Source organism: Phaethon lepturus, unplaced genomic scaffold (assembly GCF_000687285.1).
Source record: "Phaethon lepturus isolate BGI_N335 unplaced genomic scaffold, ASM68728v1 scaffold35764, whole genome shotgun sequence".
Classification (NCBI taxonomy): domain Eukaryota; kingdom Metazoa; phylum Chordata; class Aves; order Phaethontiformes; family Phaethontidae; genus Phaethon; species Phaethon lepturus.
In genome coordinates this window covers 1-18,161 of record NW_010537633.1, presented here as the reverse complement: position 1 = coordinate 18,161, position 18,161 = coordinate 1, and the positions used below count along the sequence as shown (strand labels likewise).

The 18,161-nt window shown below is 44.9% G+C and overlaps 1 protein-coding gene across 1 annotated transcript in view; it reads right to left on the bottom strand.

Moving 5' to 3' along the window:
- Positions 1 to 18,002, bottom strand: part of KLF7 (Kruppel-like factor 7 (ubiquitous)) — a gene marked incomplete at its 3' end in the record, with an annotated part of 30,881 nt that extends 12,879 nt beyond the window's left edge. The window contains exon 1 of the mRNA XM_010286551.1: positions 17,901 to 18,002. Coding sequence (XP_010284853.1) covers positions 17,901 to 18,002 — 102 coding nt within the window. The remainder of the gene's footprint in view (positions 1 to 17,900) is intronic.
- Between the last annotated feature and the right edge of the window lie 159 nt (positions 18,003 to 18,161).

Genomic DNA, 18,161 nt, shown 5'->3' with positions numbered 1-18,161 from the left:
TGATCGTGTTCTCCTCAGACTACTCAGAGTGTTCTGTAAGTAAAACCTGCAATTGGAAATTTATCAGATGGAAAATAAAAGCCACATTCGGTTTCTCCCTACGCTTAAAAATGACCACGTGCACTCTCTGAAGCAGACCGATCTTTTTAACAAGGTCATGAATATCAGCCGGGGGGTGGGGAACAAAACCACCCTGCTCATGTTTTTCCTTCCATGTTGCTTTCTTACCGATGTTTTGCTCACTTTCTAAGCAAAGAGGAAGCCTCTCCTGTTCCTGTCACCCTGTGTTTATCCACATTCCAGCAGCCAGCGGCTGCTCCTCCAGGCACTCTCCAAGGGCAAACAACTGGATCGCACTACAACGCATTTTTGAACTGGAGATACGTCCAGCTCTGAGTGGGAGTAAGGTGGGAGCCCTGAGAGCAGAAATGATAGAGGCAGCGGATGATGGGACACCGGGAAATTTTTGAATGCGTCGCTCCTGCAGGCTAAGCCCAAAGCACAACACACCCTTCTCTCCGTGAAAAGACTGGAAAATGTACTTCAGGAGGCACAGCCTTAGGAGTCAGAATAAATCCTCCCAGATGTCCCTGGCGACAAAGCAGCCCAATTTGATCAATACAGCAGCATTATTAACACTGCGCTACCTTACGTGAGGATAGTTATATGTTCTTGCCTCTGCTGAGTGTGGGGGAAGGGGTGCAAACTCCTACAGCAATTCACGGGGGAAACATCTCTCTCAAAATTATTAAAATTGCACAGAGTCTCCTACCCATTTCCATGCAAGCTGTTTTTCTGGGAGAGCTCTGTTTCACGAGTGTTGATCACGCTCAGGTGGAGTCCCAGAAATAGTGCATGCTTTATGGTTTTCTCAAAAACAAATTTTGTTTTTAACAACTTTAGGATCCCTATCTTCCCTTCTGCTTTCTTCTGCAGCCCCTTCCTTGTGGGGGCTGAGTACAGACACATAAATGTAGGTGGTTAACAACAGAAGGTAGGGCTTTATGATTAGCAAATTTTTTAAAATTATTATGAGGATTTAGGGATTGAGTTAAGTACATTTGGATTCAAGCAGAAGTAATGGTAGTAAAGGGTATAATATCACCACTGCTGCTGAGCCCCAGCCAGAGTCATGGCCTTTTCCCACGTTTGGCTCTTGACAAACAGAGTTACAGACAATCCTGGTGAGTAACTCGGGAATTGGCAAGAGAATGGAAGGGGAAGAAAAACAGTCCCAGCTAATCACCTGCTTAACCACAGCCAGCAAATCTGAGGATTTCGTAAAAACTAGGTCCTGTGTGTGCCTCGTGACGAGTTTGAAGAAGGCTGGAGAGGTACCACCCCTATGCCAGGTGACTCAGTGTGGAAGAAAACATAGCAGAGAAGCTAAAGGCTAAGTGGTAAATACTGACGGCATGTGAGGAAGGACTGACTGTAATAATAAACACAAGACTAGCAAATGGCCTTTAAAATCAGGAGAAAGACCACCTTAGCCACAAAGAGAGGTGTGTCATCCATTGCTGGAAAGAAAAACTACCACAGAAATGCTGCATCAGCACCAGCCATCTTCAGCACTCAGCTGGGACAACACGTCGTCAAAAGTGGGGAAAATGACGGACTTGCTCCTGCTCCACAGGGAAGAAATCCTGCCATGAATCCCCTCTGCCACCTCTCCACCAAAACCACTGAGACTATCAAAGCCAAACCCTGCACCAGGGAGGTGAAATGCTGCGTTTGAGCACACCAGGCCACCTCCGTACTGTGTCTGCTAAGTGTTTCTCACCAGAGAAGTGTGGTGCTGTTCCAGAGCTGCTGGCACAAAGTCCTCCCAGAAAGGGGTGCTGCAAAAAGTGTCTAGACAGACTAAAATTAAAAAAAGCAAATTATATGACACTGCCCACTGTCTCCAAACCAGGGCCAGATTCTCAGAGGTAGGAGTAAATCGCTAGCACCATAGTTGTAACTAGTGGAGTCATCTTAATTTACACTAAGCAAGGATCTGGCCCAGAAAAATATTCCTGTCAAGTTTGCAGCCAAAAATTCTCCACTAGACCACATTCCACCAGTTAAACTGCCAGGGAAGACAATTGCAGAAAGAATTTAATTAAAATGGAGATCAGGGAGCTGGTACTCGTTTCAAGCTCTGCTCTCGACTTCCTCTCTCCAACAACTGAGCGCTTGGGTGTCCCAGTTTCCCAGCCTGTAAAATGGGCACGCTACAGCTTCCCTGCTCTCTAAGGGCAATGGCTGTGAAGCATCTTACCTGTTCAAAGCCCAGCCATCAAATCAAACAGACAACTGAATGCTCTAAACTTCTGGGTCTTGGATAAAAGGGTATGTATTTTTCTCTGCTGAAACAGCTCTGTCATTGCTCTTGGAAAATCTGAGCCTTAAAAAGGCAACTTGCAAGTTTTGCTTCCAAGACTGTAGGTGTCAGGTCCTCTGACTTATCAGGGTACTGCCGAGGGTTTTTGCTGTTCCAGACTGCACCAATTTGCCGGCACAGTCCCTGGTACCGAAATAGAGGCAAGCACCGAGAGTACTGCTTTCCCACAATTTTCTCATTCATATTTTATTTCTGAACTTTGACTTTTGTACTGATTAACATCTGGATGACAGTGGATTTTCTGCATACCCCTCTGTTTTCAACTCTTCCAGGAAGTTATTAGAGGGAAGAATACACTCAGGATGTAGACCAGTGCAATCACACCATCAAGTCATAAGGCTGGTGCCACGTGGTACCTCATAGTAGCAAGTCCTTTGTTTTCACTCCTTAATTTCTGTTAAAACATTTGGCTTTTTACATGCTAGCCTACAGAATCATTAGCAACAGCACACGGTTTAGGACCTGTTTCTTTACAGTCCTCGCGTTCCACACAAAATCCCCTCACAGATACCCACAGCTTAAGAGCTTGCTGAATAAAGGGGAGAAAGATGACAGTTCCTCTTAGAAGTTTTCACAGAGGCAGAACCAAGCAAAAACCAGCAGAGCGCCACTGCCCGCAGCCAGCTGTGCACCTCATTGCTATTTGGCCAGGCCCCACTGTTTTGTTATAACCCCTGCATGGGGCGAGCAGCTTTCCCCCTGCGCAGGAAGGAAAGGGAATCGCCCATCTTCTGAAACAGGAGGAAAATATCTTCGCCGTGCGGGCAGCACAAGCTGACTCAAAGGAGCGGAGACGGTTAAAAGCAGCGCAGTGGACAAACACAGCAGGAAGGTCCAGAGCACGGGGTGACCCGCCAAGCGAACCGAAGAGCGCCTTGCAGCCCAGAGCAGCTAACGCTCCCCCGGCTCAAGCAGGCTCCTTTGCCTTACGCTAGCAGCTTGGCAAATCCCCCTTTAAGGCCGTGAGGCCAGGGTGGCAGGGAACTACCTTGCTCAAGGCCACCACAGCCACCTCACCCCGGTGGGTGGTGACAGAGGGGGGGACCCTCCAGAGGGTCGGTGGTGGGACCCTGCCACTGACCCCGCAGCATTTCAGACCGACCTGCTCCCTGCCACATTGGAGCAGGTCCCTTTGCTGAAGAGAAGGGCAGAGGTGTGCTGGGTGGGCACTGAATCTCAAGGGGCCTTTACCCTTTAACCATAATCCAGGTTAAACTCCCACCTCACACCTATCAGCCAAAAAAATAGTGGTCTTCAACTAACTAATTAACTAACCAGCACATAGATACCGTTTCCTGAACAAAGGGGAGCCACTCACAGTGACCCTGCACTTCCCAATACTAATACCACCATGTGATTTTCAACCCCACAGCTGTATTTGTGTTTTTAGGCTCTTCAAAATGCTGAGATCTTCCACGATTTCCTGTCAATAGCCAGCAGTCAGAACCAGCTACCACCAAGTTAAGTCATCGGCACCAATTTGACATCATCCCGTTTAAAGTCTGATCTGTTTCGTTAAACAAACAAAAACTTGGCATCATTTTCTTTGTTTCTGTTTACTTTGACGGATCGCAGCCCTCACTATAAAAATACGCTTAATAAAAACAAATCAGAAAACGAAGGAAACTGACAAAAAGCTTTCATTGTGAAGAAAAGCAGGGAAAAGGGCTTAAGGTGGAAATGCTAAATTTTTTTGTGATGCCAGCAGAGAGAGGCAGTATATAAAGAAAATCACACAGGGGCAGGAAATAAATCCTTGAGATAGAATTTGGAAAAAGACAAAATAATGCATGTATGGAAGAAACAGCAACACAACATGCACGCTCAATACAAAGCAGAGAACCACGTAAGGCTGAAAAGAGACCTAGGACAGATAAGACATGGGGAAGACCAGTATAGCTTCGAGGACACGTTCTTAGCATCTGATACACAGGAAAATTGGAAGGAACACAGAGATGGAAAGTATGACAAAATTGAAAGGGACATGCACATTTATTACTATTTATCATGTCTGTTCCACAGTCAGTGTTATAATCTCCAGTCAATGGGCAGGGGTCTCATTTCATATTTAGATAAAAATCCTTGAAAGAGCTGATATAGATAAGATGGGAATAAGCATCACAGACCATGCAGCTACGAACAGGGTGAACCCAAACAAAGCAATGGACTTGCTTATGGAGAAGAGAGAGGCAATGCGGGGGGGGAATTAGACTCAGGTAGGAGACAGAACAGCCTGTTAGATATTCCTCCCCTAAATTAGGTTTTAGCACATGCTTCCAAGGAAAGCAGGGCCTCAAACTAGGTGGATTTCAAATGAGACTAGAAAGCATCACCGAGGCATAAAATAAGAAACGGCACCTGGGCATAAGAATTTAATGATCTAACAGTGCTAATTTCCAAGCTTATTTGTTTCTGGACCAGAATATCATAGAATATGCTTATATCATAGAATTATAGAATAATTTGGGTTGGAAGGGACCTTTAAAGGTCATCTAGTCCAATCCTCCCTGCAATGAGCAGGGACATCTTCAACTATATCCGGTTGCACAGGTTATTGTTGCAAGATGAAGACAGTGACAGAAAATGCCTTTTCATCATGTGCACCCTGCTCTTGAACCTCATTTGCCTTCAAAATTATACAGTAAGACCCCCTTGCTGAACACAAGGTCTTGCCTGACCCTTCTCTAATCTTTGAGGCCAAGCTGCTGTCAGAATGTGGCCCCACACCCTCTCTGTGACATGGCATGGCATGGCATGGCATGGACTCACTTTTGATTTTAGTCAGTGCAGGAGGAAGCTCCCCCCCCAAACCTGACCTCAGACACATTTCCAACGTGACACACAGTACATGTGTGATGGATTCTCGAAATGAAACGTGTCTGCCCGCCCATATGTGCACCCTTCATGACTCACATTTACACTACAGCTTTTTGACATCATTAAAACAGAGCAAAAAGGTCTCAAAGAGGACTTGCAGAAGCAGATTTTAAGGTCAAAAAGGGCCATTCTGAAAATTTACTCTGAGCCCTGGACAACACAGCCCACTGAATTACACAAAGGGCTCCTTTAGACGCTCATCAACACCCACTTTCAGGTTGGTTTCCACTGCTGGATATGAAAGCCTGAGGGTAAATCAGAATGGGATCCTTCCTTCTTCCCATGTACTGAGACCGTTCAGAAACCTCTCTCATCTGTCTTAATTTCACAGATGGGTATTACTGTCCTGGGGGAAGCAATGCCCACACCAGACATCATCCTACCTTGTAGTGCTGGGGAGAGCATATCTGCACTTAGAAGCATCTTCTCATTCCCTCCCACCCCCATATTTTCTTCATTTGAAAAACCAAAGAAAACAAATCATGCTACATCCTTTGTTTTATAGAGGGCAGCTCAGGACCTCCCACTTTTTCATGGCAAGAAAATTTCTTTCCAGTACAGTTTCCATTATTTATTAGCTGAAGGTGGGGGGAGAAATGGTATTTATAGGATGCCTAAGGTCACACTCACTATAAAACAGAAATAAGCGAATATAGCTAGAGCACAACTTAGTGGCCTATTGTGCAACATTTTTAAAAATGTACTCTCTCATTATGGCACTTAAGAATATCTCCTCCCCTCAACACCAGTGGAAATACATTTATGAGAGCCATAGAGCAGCAATATTGTTTTAATCAAATCATTAAAATGGGTGTGCTGTTTTCTGCCCACATCCTGATATTTATTCCACATCCTGACAAGACCTGGGATTTGAATAGACCATTCTCCTGCAAGGTGTCAAGTGACTTCGTGGACGCTGGGCCAGTGTAAATCCGTGTATCACCACTGTGACTTTAGCAGATCTGCATCAGTTTGCATCAGCCCAGGATCTGACTCACTGACTGATCTGAAATCCCCAACGTGATGTGGGTACTATTCTTCCCGTTTACAAAGAGAAAAGGCATTCAGAACTGAATGCCAAAGGTTTTCTTGACCTTTTCCACTTAAACGTAAAGAAATGGAAAGGACACAGAAATTCCCATCTTATACCACAGCGCAACAACATCTGTCCAGAGATGCAGCTTGTTTAAAAAAAATACTGACTGAATTACAAGGCTTTGCAGCTGGTATAGCTCTCACTGCACAAAGAATCCATGTGAGACAGCCCCGTGAGGAGGAGTCTTCAACTTAGGGCATCCACCCGGTGTCCAGCTCGACAGGCACTCAAGACTGGGCAGATGAGTATTCAGCATTTTCTACAAGTCACATGTGCCGGAGGTATTTGGGAGTAAGAAACCACCCATGCCTTGCTTCCCTTGCTTTCTCTCAAATTTGTTCTTTGTAGCCTTTGTAGGGCTCTGTGCACCTACCGGTATTCTTCTCAGCACTGAGAAACTATGCTGGGAAGTCACCCGTTTCCCCAAGTCCTTCACACCAGAAAGTAACTCTGCACTGGCATTCTTCTGTTCTCCCTCAAACAACTGAGGCTTATTCATGTCGTAAACAAACCACCAAAGCCCAGAAAGCCCAAGACAAGCTAGGCACACTCAGTAAAGAGTATTTAAACTGGGTACCTTGAAATTGATTTGCCAGAATCCAAGGAAGATTAATAAAGGATTAATAAAGAACTCTCAGAAAACACAAAACTGACTTGAGTGAGCAGAAAATCGGAGCTACCTGAAGAGAGAGCATGAGCTTCGCAGCCAACTCAGAAGTGTGCTGTGGGACCAGGCTGTCCTGGAGGCATGTGAACCAAGCAGAGCAAGGCCCCTGCATTACCTTCTTTAACCTCCAAATCACCCCAGATCCTGAGGCACTGATTCATGCAAACATCTTCATCCAGGGAAGCACTGGAGACAGAGATTTCAGCCCATGTCTGGAAGGTTTCATGCAGTAATCAATGGAAGAAACAGCAAAGCTCCTCCTGACCTTAACTGTACTATCAAACACCAAAAGACTCATTCCCTCTAGAAAAAAACTCACAGATTAAACCAGACCCTTCCATTTTCAAACACTGTATACAACAATCTTTCTTTTCACTTTGAAAACAGAGGAGAGCTAAGGGATGTGCCAGTAAGAGAAGTCTACGCTGTTTTCCTGCGGTAGACAGTAGGAAGTTACCCCAGGTGACATCTACTTACCCTGAAATTCTCAAACCTGCAAGAGAAGCACCTTACAAGCTCTTTCACTGGGTCACATCAGCACTTACGGCTACCTCTTCTTCCAAGACATCGGAGACCTCCGAAACTGGAAGTGCTTCCTTCCTCTGGTCTGATCAGACAGAAACACCCCTTACTCTCACTATTTGACTGCAGCCCCACTGCCCTTTCACATGTTTCTTAAAGCCCCAGTTCTCAGAGGCTTCTGGTTACATCAGAACCACCTTTCTCAGCACCAAAACCAAGCTCCTGGTTTCCTCGATTGTGCAGGAAAGCCTACAAATATGACTTTACGCTATCCCAAAAGATCAAAACCTGAAAACAAACAGAAGGAACATGCACCTTGCTAAGCACCTGATGTACATAACCACTCAGGTGGCACAGCTTAAGAACAGCTGGGGGAGGGCTGTGACACCACCAGAGTGATCTGCGACAGCAGCATCAGATGGAGACAGAAAAGAGCTATTTTGCCCAAACTGGCTGTATTCTCACATAGGTCAGTCCAGTGCCCTTTGCTTCTCCCTTATTATTTTAAAATGCAGACAAAATTAAAAATAAAAGCAAGAGACACCAAAGTTCATCCCCATCTGATCTAGTCACTAATGAGAGAGGTTTATTTTTACTGACACCGATTTTCCTTTGAGCAGCAAATGCAGCCTCTCCACTATCCACGTGTCGGAAACAAAGCCATTTCTGGCCTGATGCTTTCCATATGAAACACCAGCTCCCATCTTTCTTCTCCCCTCTCCCTTCCTCCTTTCCGTACTTTATTACTCACACAGCAGCTGTAGTAGCTTGCAGATGAGTGGAATGTTTTCTTCGGAGCAGCATAAATTTTCCAGGCTGACAGGACAGGCCAAAAGAAAGAAAAAAAAAAAGCCCCAAACCAGGGCTATTTAGTACCTTTCATCATCTTGAAGCAGGCAGCAAGGTCTGCAGGGCTGGCACCCTTCAAACTGCTGTGCAGCCACAGGAAAACAACAAAGCCCCTGAGCTGCTCATTTCACCCTGCACCCTGGGACATGGGGCACCTCAGACCCAGCAGTAAGCTAGAGGTGCCAAGGGAGGGCGAGTGTACTGACTCCTTGCCAACAAACCAGCACGGCACCTTGCCGGCAGCAGCTGAGCAGAGGAGAAAGGAGTCATCAGCAGTTGTGAGAAGCCCAAGAAAATGTGTGATTGCACCACTCTTGTGTATCTCATGCACGAACGTCTTACCAGACCCTCGCCCAGAGGGAGAGCAGGCACCCAGATTAGAGACCAGAAGTATCCAGACATTGCTCATGGCATCACATAGGGTTGTGGCTGCTGTTCTCAAAAGGTACAAGAGAGTCACATGTTGCACAGAGTCTGGATACCTTTTCCTAGCCAAACTGCTAATAGTTGGGAAAAATTAATTGAGTTTTAGGGGTGCAAGCCCTGAAACAGAAGGCTAAAACTGACAACAAAGCTGAAGACGTTAGCCAAGCCAAGCCCCTCACACCAAAGACAGTGCCAGGCCCTCAGGAAAACTTCAAGAAAGTAGAACTGGTTGAAACAGTTCTACTAAACATTCTCAAAAAAAATTCTATTTTTGTCCTATCTAAAGTGTTTTATTGTAATATATTGGTTTTGGAGCCACCACATCATCCACTGAAATTTCACACATCCAAGATGTAATCTGGAATGGCAGATCTGAATCAAGCAAAGCAGTGACTCAAATCTGGTGACTTAGGTCACACCTAAGTGCTGTGATGTGGCCAAGGTCCATTTTGGGTGTAAAAAGCAAGCGGATAGGAGCACCTCTCACCTCTTCTACTTTTCCACCCACTGAACATTTTTCACCATGGCCTTTGCTCGCTGGAACCTTTGTTTTCCATCCAGCCCTGGTGGAGAATAAAGGCAGGCGATTAAAGGCAGTCCCCTACTTCACCCCCCCCAGCACAAAGCAATTCAGCACAATGCTGATTCCCCTCCTGGGCTGGAGTGAAGACAAGTCAGCAGAGGTTGCAAATATTTACAAACCCAAGAATCTTCCTTATGCTTGAAAGTGAACTTTGCCCATTTGAGAGTCAGGATTAAAACCAAAAGCCTAACAGCATAGCAGCATATTAGTAGTGAAAGCATTTTTAAAATATAATTTGTCATGCCGCATGCATTTTTCATCACCGCACAATCCAAACAAACAGTCATTTTCACTTTGATTTCCAGTCACTTCAGTTGCATGGGAAGAATGCTGCAGTGTGAGAGCTGCAAAGGCAGCAGGTGGGCAAGATGACCCTGTCCAAAAAAACAGAAACCCTGCTTCCAGGGCTTTTTTAATTATATAGATGGAGATACTTCCATTGATTGCAGTTTCTGTCAGAGTATGTTGGTTTACAAAGGTTCATCATGGTCAAACGTCAACCCTATGCCAACGTCCCTTTAAAACTGACCTTGGGAGGCTGCAGGTTTAAGGGCAGGATTTGTAAATCAGGACACTAATTGGAACATCTCAGAAGAGCCTCTCACAAGCCAGCATCCTTCTCCTTTGCATCCTTCTCCATCAATCACGCTGTCTCCCAAGCTCGCCTGTGTCACTGCCTACTTCTCTATCCGTTGCTGAGTAGGAGCTGTTGACCCCCATGTATGATTTAAACCCCAGCTTTGCACTGGTCCACAACGCTGGGAAATAACCAAGAGGATTAGCGCATGTGAGACATGGTCTGTAAGCACCATGTTCAAAACCGTTATGACACTTAAACAAGTATGCCTGCTGGACCTTCAGCAAGCATTAATATGCAGTCTGTGTGTAAATGACTCAGACTCCTTAGTGTATAGTGTAAAGTATACCACATGCATCTTAATAGTTCTCCAAACAATAACACATGCAATGAATACACAGTTGCAGTGAGTGGAAATGCTCTGGATTGGAAAGGATCCTTCACGTGTAAGAACAGAAAGACAGGTACCTGCTTTAAAAGGATTAAGAGCCTGAGAGCAGCCTGATATATCAGACCTGATATATAAAACCTTTTAAAGAAAAAAATTCCCATGACTTCCTGCCTGACCTTCCTACACCTAACTCCAACACCTTTAGAAAACCTAGAAAAGGGATCAAACTAGTACTATGCACAGGTTGTCTCAAAGACAACACAGACGTCCGGGAAGGGGGATTTAAGCTTATCTTTTGGATCCTTATTTTCATTTTTTCGGTGAGCCAATGTCACACTCCGTCGAGGGCTCCCTGCACAGGAGCTGTCCTGCCTGTTCAGCACCTGCCTGCTGGCGTGGCAGGATTTGGGCCGGCAGCATCGGAGGGGCTGGCCACCCGTCTCTCCACAGCCTAGCACAACCCTGCCCGAGCACCGCAAACCTGTAATATGAATCCTCGCAGCAGCCCTATGCAAATGGAAGAGCTGCCAACTCATCTTGTAACTGAAGAACTGAGAAGCAAGGTTTGGTGTCCTGATTAAATCCAAGATGTCTAACTATCTTTGAGCATAAAGGCTGAAACAATTTCTTCTAAGAAGGGAAACGAGACATGAACCCTGCTCTCACGGGCAGCCCAACCACCTGAACAGCCAGGCAGCCTTCCTCACCAGCCGCTGCCAGAGCAGGGATGGCAAATACAGCCTGGTAAACACAGCGATAGGTGAGCTTTTTCTGATCTACGTGCCTGTCTCTGTACTGCCAGCTCTCAAAATGCCACAATTGTGGCATTTTCTTAATGCTGTCAGAATCAAGTAAGTGTGGGAAATCCCAATTTTTTTTTAATTCCTGAGAATAAAAGACAATAAAAAAAGTGGCTCAGAAGAAAGGAAAGTAAAAAGAACATCAAATTAAAAAATAAAAAGTCTGTGACTTTGAAGACAATCTCAGTGTCTTGGGAACCAGGCACATGATTTTTTAACTCAAAGTGGCAATGCTGAGAAGGAGACACAACCAAGAGAGTACCAAACTCAGATACTCAAAATGTGTAGCACCTGTCAAGACTGAAGCCAATGGAAGAAAATTGGGACGGTCTCGGATACAACAGCATCAAGGTGGGGAATATACCTGTGTAACATCTGTACTCCAAATCTGTTCTCTACCCAGGAAAATTTGGGAGGAGGGGAGGCTCTTCCCCTGGCAAGTTTGTTTTGTTTCTTTGCTACAGAATCAGCTGAACTTTGAAGTTCAAGTGAATCCGATTCATCTGGACCAAGGCAGAAACAAGCATAGTACAAAGAGGACCTCTGGGGAGAAGAAATTAAACAATTCAGGTGGGTGATTTCTGCAACTTGAGCCTGAAAGACACCACAAAAATGGCCCTCCCAGCTCCTGAGTCTAGCTGGGAGTTTGGAAGTGGTGGCATCATCGTAGATGAATACGTAAAGCTATGGGCAGGAGAAGTTCCCAAGACTCCCTTGAGAGTCCAGGGAAACAGAAAGGAAAGTAAGAGGGACTCAGCACCATTCTTGAAAACATCTTTATTAACTCTCCAGAATTGAGGTTTACCATCAAAAAGGAAAACTGCCAACAATTACAATACCTGCGAATAACTTTTTATGAGGTTTTAAACACGGTGATCAAAAGCCTACAATTTTTCTTCCCCTCTGCAGAACGTAACAAACTTGACAGGAGATGAGGTGTACTATTACCCCATTACTTAATGTACTGAACACCAATGCTGCTCAGCCAGTGAGCAAGATTTATTTGTTTTATAAAGATAATTGCAATCAAGGTTGTTCATACGCAGCTACAGATTCAAACAGAAGGACCTTCCTTCTCACTTTCCTATAACATGTTTCCCAATGCAGAATGGAGAAGCAACACACTGGATTGTTTCTCAGCAGACAGTCATTTGACAAGGCTTCAAAAAATATGACAATAACCAGAAGATACCACTTGCCTCCACCCTGGAGAGCTTAAGTGTGAAATTATTGCCTGAAACTGAAGACTGTCTGCCATTTCAACATGGAATTATCACATTGCAGATTAGCTATATATCATGACTTTTATGTAGCCTACCCTAATCTATGCATTGCCTATTCAATAGGACATATGGAAACGTGGGCTTGGGGGAGAGGAGGTTTAAGCATCCCAAACAAATAAGACAAAGTATTTCCTAGCTGAGTACCCACATTTTGATTGTGCATTGCTTAAAGGTATTTACCCCATTTCAAAATCACTTGACACAAGTCACACACTTTATTTAGCTATTTTAAGACCTGTAACATGGATTGCTGGGGCTCTACAGTTTCATAATGCCCAGAAATAATCACTTATAACAACAGATTCGGTAATTAAGGAATCATGAAACAATAAAGACAGCAGTTTCAAGTTTGTCTTTCCTCTCTTTCTCCATCCCTTTCTGTAAGGTGACAGGAGCATGCTTCCAGGACATGGAGCAAGCAGAGAGCCTGCAGGTATAAACGGACCAGTGCTCAGGGTCTGAATACACTGCATTACACATGTGGCTGTTCTTGGAAGTCAACCATTTCTGCAAGTTATTCTCAAGAGGCATGATGTACTATAAGCACTTAAGAAATGTGTTACACTGTGACTGGAACCAAGATGAAATGGCAATATTAAAAGAGATGGTTTAGTTTATGTAGTAGCCAACTATGCCATTAAACTAGAACAATGGAGACGATGGGGAGGCAGGAATGTTCTCCAGTGTGATTTATTCCTTTCCAGTAGCAGTGGAAATTTTTCCTATAGGCCTGAAAATGACCCTGTCTGCCAAGCAGAAGTCAACATTAAGATGTAAGAGTTCTGCTAGATTAGTCACCTCGGGATACTCTGCTCTCACACAGCACAGGGATCTCAAAGCCCTTTGCCGGAATGGGTGGAAACTCAGCCTCTGAAGCGCCGCAAAGACCATGCCTTAGCATCATTGTTGTCAGTCACTTCAAAAAAAGGGAAACTGAGGCTTGAAGAATTGGTTAAAAATATGCAAAGAAGGCTCTACGACAAATCAAGACCAAAACAAAGGCTTCCTTGATCCTACGCTTTACAGGAAACATGCATCTTCCTCGGAAGGATCATTGTTTGCTGCAGCTCAGCGCAGCTGGGTCAGTCAAGGCAAGAGGAAATGTTACCGGGCAATGGTTATCAGGCAAACAATATAATGCCATTTCCACTTCTGCCAGCCAGTTAGGCCTGCTTGGCCTGATGACATGCATGAGAAAGGCTAGCTCTTTTACAACAAGCCAGGGTTTGGCACCTAAGCCCTGTTGATTTTATACACCTGCATCAGCTACACACACGGTGACGCTGTGCATCTATCTGCTTTTTGTGTTCCCATGCCCTGACGTGATGGGAGTTGCCATGCCAAAGGCTCCCCTATAGCCCCCACAGAATATGAAAAGAGTCCCAAAATGTCTCCTGATCAGACCCCTTCTCCACACAAGGTGAGTCCAGAGTCCTCCAAGGGGCCTATGGAGAAGGATAATAGGGATGGTTTGAAATGTTACCCCTAGAAAGAGACGTATCTGGCTACCAAAGATACCTTCTGTACACTGATGTTTTCATGACCCCCCAAATGACATTGTGAAGGCCCAGCAGAAAGAACAGACTGAAGCCGCATGTCCAGCCCTTCCCAATTGTCAGCCCTGCTCTCCCCCTCTTTGCAGCCTGGCACACTGAGAGTGCGACCATGTGCAGCTGCACGGGCCATGCTGCTCAGTCGCCTCCCTCAAAAACAGCCTCCTACCCACTTCCTTCCTCTGCAGAGTAACGAGGCGCTCTTCGGCCTCGTGCTGCCTCTCCCAGCAGCCTGGTTCCAATCTCGAGGATGCCACATCAGACAGTTACCCCCGAGCAACGGCACATGTGGCCAGAGGTGCTCCCGCTGCACCACAGCAGCCACACAGGTGCCAAAATCTCCCGCTGCCCTGGCCCTGAACTGCAGAGTCAGCTTGCAGGGACAGAGAGAAACCAGGATGGTTCAGTCAGAGCCAGGATGAAGCGCCAGGCAGAAACACACAGATACTGAGATACCAGCCAGGTGATGTACAGCGAACACCTCATTTTCCAATGCACAGAGCCCACCTCTTCCTTTAATCTGTCTCAGTGCCATGGCAGCTCAACGCTGCTGGAAGAGCTAAACAAAGACTAAACAAAGTTCTCTCTCTCCTGATGAAGTTGTGCTATGAATTACTCATTAGATCCTGACCTCCCCACTCCAAGAAAAAGCCCTCCTGACCTCAAAAGTGTTTTGTCTGAAGGAGTACACCCAAAGCTGACACAGAGAAGTTAAGCTTTTGCTACCTAAAAACCGATCCCTCCCTTCCCAACATGTTTAGTTAAAATAATGTGAAACACATCATGGATTCAGTTCCAGCTTCCACCTCAGGTATTTCCAGTTTTACAATGTAAACTATGTCCAGGATGGAGTGAGAGGGTTTTTTTGTTTGCATTTTTTCCTCCTAAAGATGAAACCTACACAAGAAATGACAATCCCTTCCTACACAAAATCTGTTTTGTTTTGTACATATTGCTGGGTTGCTCTCATTCAACTCCACTGCTAATTGTCAAAAGCACAGATACCAAACTTGCTCACATTTCTCTTGCAGTGGGAAGGAAAAAAGGGAGAGAAGATCAGCTGACTACGTGCAAGCATTTAGCAACCTGCCTGTGCTGTCAGTGCCCCCCGTGAGTGACGGGCGTTTCACAATCGGAAATATGAGCAACTGCCCCAGCTGTGTAGTCCTCAGCCAGCAGCTACAAAAGTGTGGTCCAGATTCAGGAGAAAAGGAAGACAGGACTGTGTCAACACTTTCACTCCAAGGTGTGCTCTGATTTTCAGTGAGGCAAGTGCATCTTTTATCAGAGTAGACACCATTTCTACTACTGCCAGGAGCAGGAGCTGGCACAAACTAACCTCTCCGTATCAAGCACTAGTAGCTGCTAATCACAAAACAACTGGAGCTCACAATGTGATAAGGAAGCCTGCTCTTGACCCACAAAACTACTTCCCCTCTTTTAAGACACTGAAGTAATCCCCCAGGGTGGTGCTTTGCATCTGGGAGAAGCACTGCTCTGGAGCCTCTGTGGAGATGAGGTATGGCACCAGAGTTCTTCAGGGGAGTGGAGGCAAGCCCCATTCAAGTGTTTTCAGTCAAAATTAAAGCTGCTGCTTCCCAATCCTGATGCTTCCCGCAGGGATCAGTCACTGCCCTGTCAGCTCTCTTCCCTGGGGTCTTGACTGCCGCCCAAGATTTTTAAGGGATACCTTCAGAAACACACACACATCCCTTTTCCCAATGTTGCTACGGTTTGCCTCAAATAAACAAATCCCCAAGATCTGGCTACATTCACAACTGATTCAGAAGAATGAAATTGGGGTCTCTGTGTCAGTGGGTCTGCCAAGCCTGCGTGACAGCACGCTCTGTATGGCCAGCTTCAGCTGCTCCCACCACCGATACATCTGTTTTGCTCCTCGTTGTTTGCAAGGAGAGTCCAGGCAGCACCAGGGAAATAGAAACAAATTGTAAATACAGGATGTATTATGAAACATCAGGCACTGGTTGGAGGATTTGAGGGGAAATAAGGGAAAATGCAAAAAATTATTTTAAACTTATCTTTCCAAACATATGAGGAGAATTAGTGGGTTTATCCAGGAGAGTGTGAGCTTAAATTCTGCAATAGTAACAGTGGGCTTAGGTAGGTGCATTGTACTGTATAAAACAAACTGCTGCTCTTCCACGCATAAAAGAAGGCAGCAGGAGACTGAGTATCACACACAGTACTGCCTAAAGCATGCTGGCTATGTCAACAGATTATCTCGCTTTGGACTGTCTGGACTGTTACAAATATGCAACTGAATATGCAACAGATCCAACAACAACGATGCTATGCATTTAGTTTTTTTAATGAAATTATATTAACCTCTTTGGTTTAATTAGCATGTTAAAAATATAAAAGGAAAGCAGATGTGACCATCATGGATGTGCAAGCTGAATATGAACAACAAAAAGCATCCCCTCCCCCTCAGAGGATAAAGCAAAGTTGGATCAGTCATTTTGCAAATTAAATCCTGAATGTGTTCACACTGTAGCTGTCAATAAACCTCTTGTCTGTGTACACATATGCACACAAAGCTGAAGCCACAACAATTTTACTAGGGTAAGCCTTTAAAGATCCAGCCCTGGTCCAGCTGGATGACAATGCTACAGCGTGAGTGCTCCCCTGAAGCTCTATCGTCCACATTTCTCCCCACACACACTTCTAAGGAAAAATTAAAGGAATGTCCCAAACTGTCACTAACTGGAGACCTAACACAGGCTACCCTCACGCTAGCCAAGACTAAGGTGAATGCTGGCATGATGAAATCCAGTGGCTCCGATTCTTACACCGATAGTGCGACGGGTCCGTGCGCTGCACTAGCACCACATGTCATCCCAGCCACACTCCACTATTCCTACCCGCCAGTGGATTTTTTTTCTTTTAAAGAGACACTAGTTTCCAGAATTTCGCCTGGTGTATCACCTCTGCCAGAAAACCACATCAAGAAACAGGATTGTCTCACAAGGTCCTGCCATAATGAGGAATCCTGTCCTTCCTTTTCCCTCAGTATCCCAGCTGATAACTATTTATGTAGCTATGCATTTGGGCTCATAGTTCATTTTATACAACACTTTTCTCTGTAACCTACTCTTCTCCTCGGTCTTATTTATTCACTCCACCAGTCATCGTTTTAATGCATTCGTAATACTTGATTTCCATCTTTAAAAGTATCCTAATTCTGTCTGCCTATTAACCCTACGCTGCCTCAAAACACACTGGTTTACTGGAACCAGCCTAAGGCGTCATTGTTTTAAGATACAGCAAGAAGTGCGTGTTTCTCCCCACCTTCTGGGAAAAAAAAAAGAAAAAGAAGTCACCTCCCTAGTTACAGAATTTAGCCTAAGAGCTTTTGCTAGGGCTACCCCACACCTGCCCACCCCTCAGCTCTGACTTAAGCTACGATTTTTATTGATATATACAAATTACTTGAAAATAAGAACGATCTATATATATTCCGTTTTCACCAGCTGCCAGTTGTCACCACTGGCTGGAAGTAATCAGCCTTGTTTAAAAGAACAACAACAACAAAAAAATCTACGCTCAAAAATTAAATAAAAATAGTAGTCATCATAAAAACAAAACCCTAAAGAATGCCACCGGATCTCAGGTGCTGCCGGGCGTGCTCAGAAAGGACTGAAGGCAGACAGATTTGAATGGACTGCTCAGTTTGTCATGGCAAAAAATACAGAGATTTAAAGGTCTACCCACGCGGCAAAAAAAAAAAAAACGAACCACCAGAAAAAAAAAAAAAAAACAAAAACCAACCCTGAATTAAAGAACAAAAATAAAATAAAGTCAGAAATGCAGCCCCAATGCATCGACTGTCTGCGCTTAAGAGATTTACAGGAGTAATTTAAATGATTCACCTGCTGCCAGTTTTCCTCCAAGGATGGCAAAGCTGAGAAGTAGCCGGTGTCGTGGACAAGCTGGAGTTCCTGGAATATACTATAACTAGCCAAGACATCCATGCTGCTGCTGAGCAAGACCCTTTCTTTCTGCTTTTGTGTGTGTTTGTTTGCTCGGGTGGGGGGTTGTTTTTGATCATAAAAAAAAAAAGGAGGAGGAAAATCAACCAATGATAGATCCAGCGTCCCTTTGGCTTTGTTTTGTTTCAGTCACACTTTAAA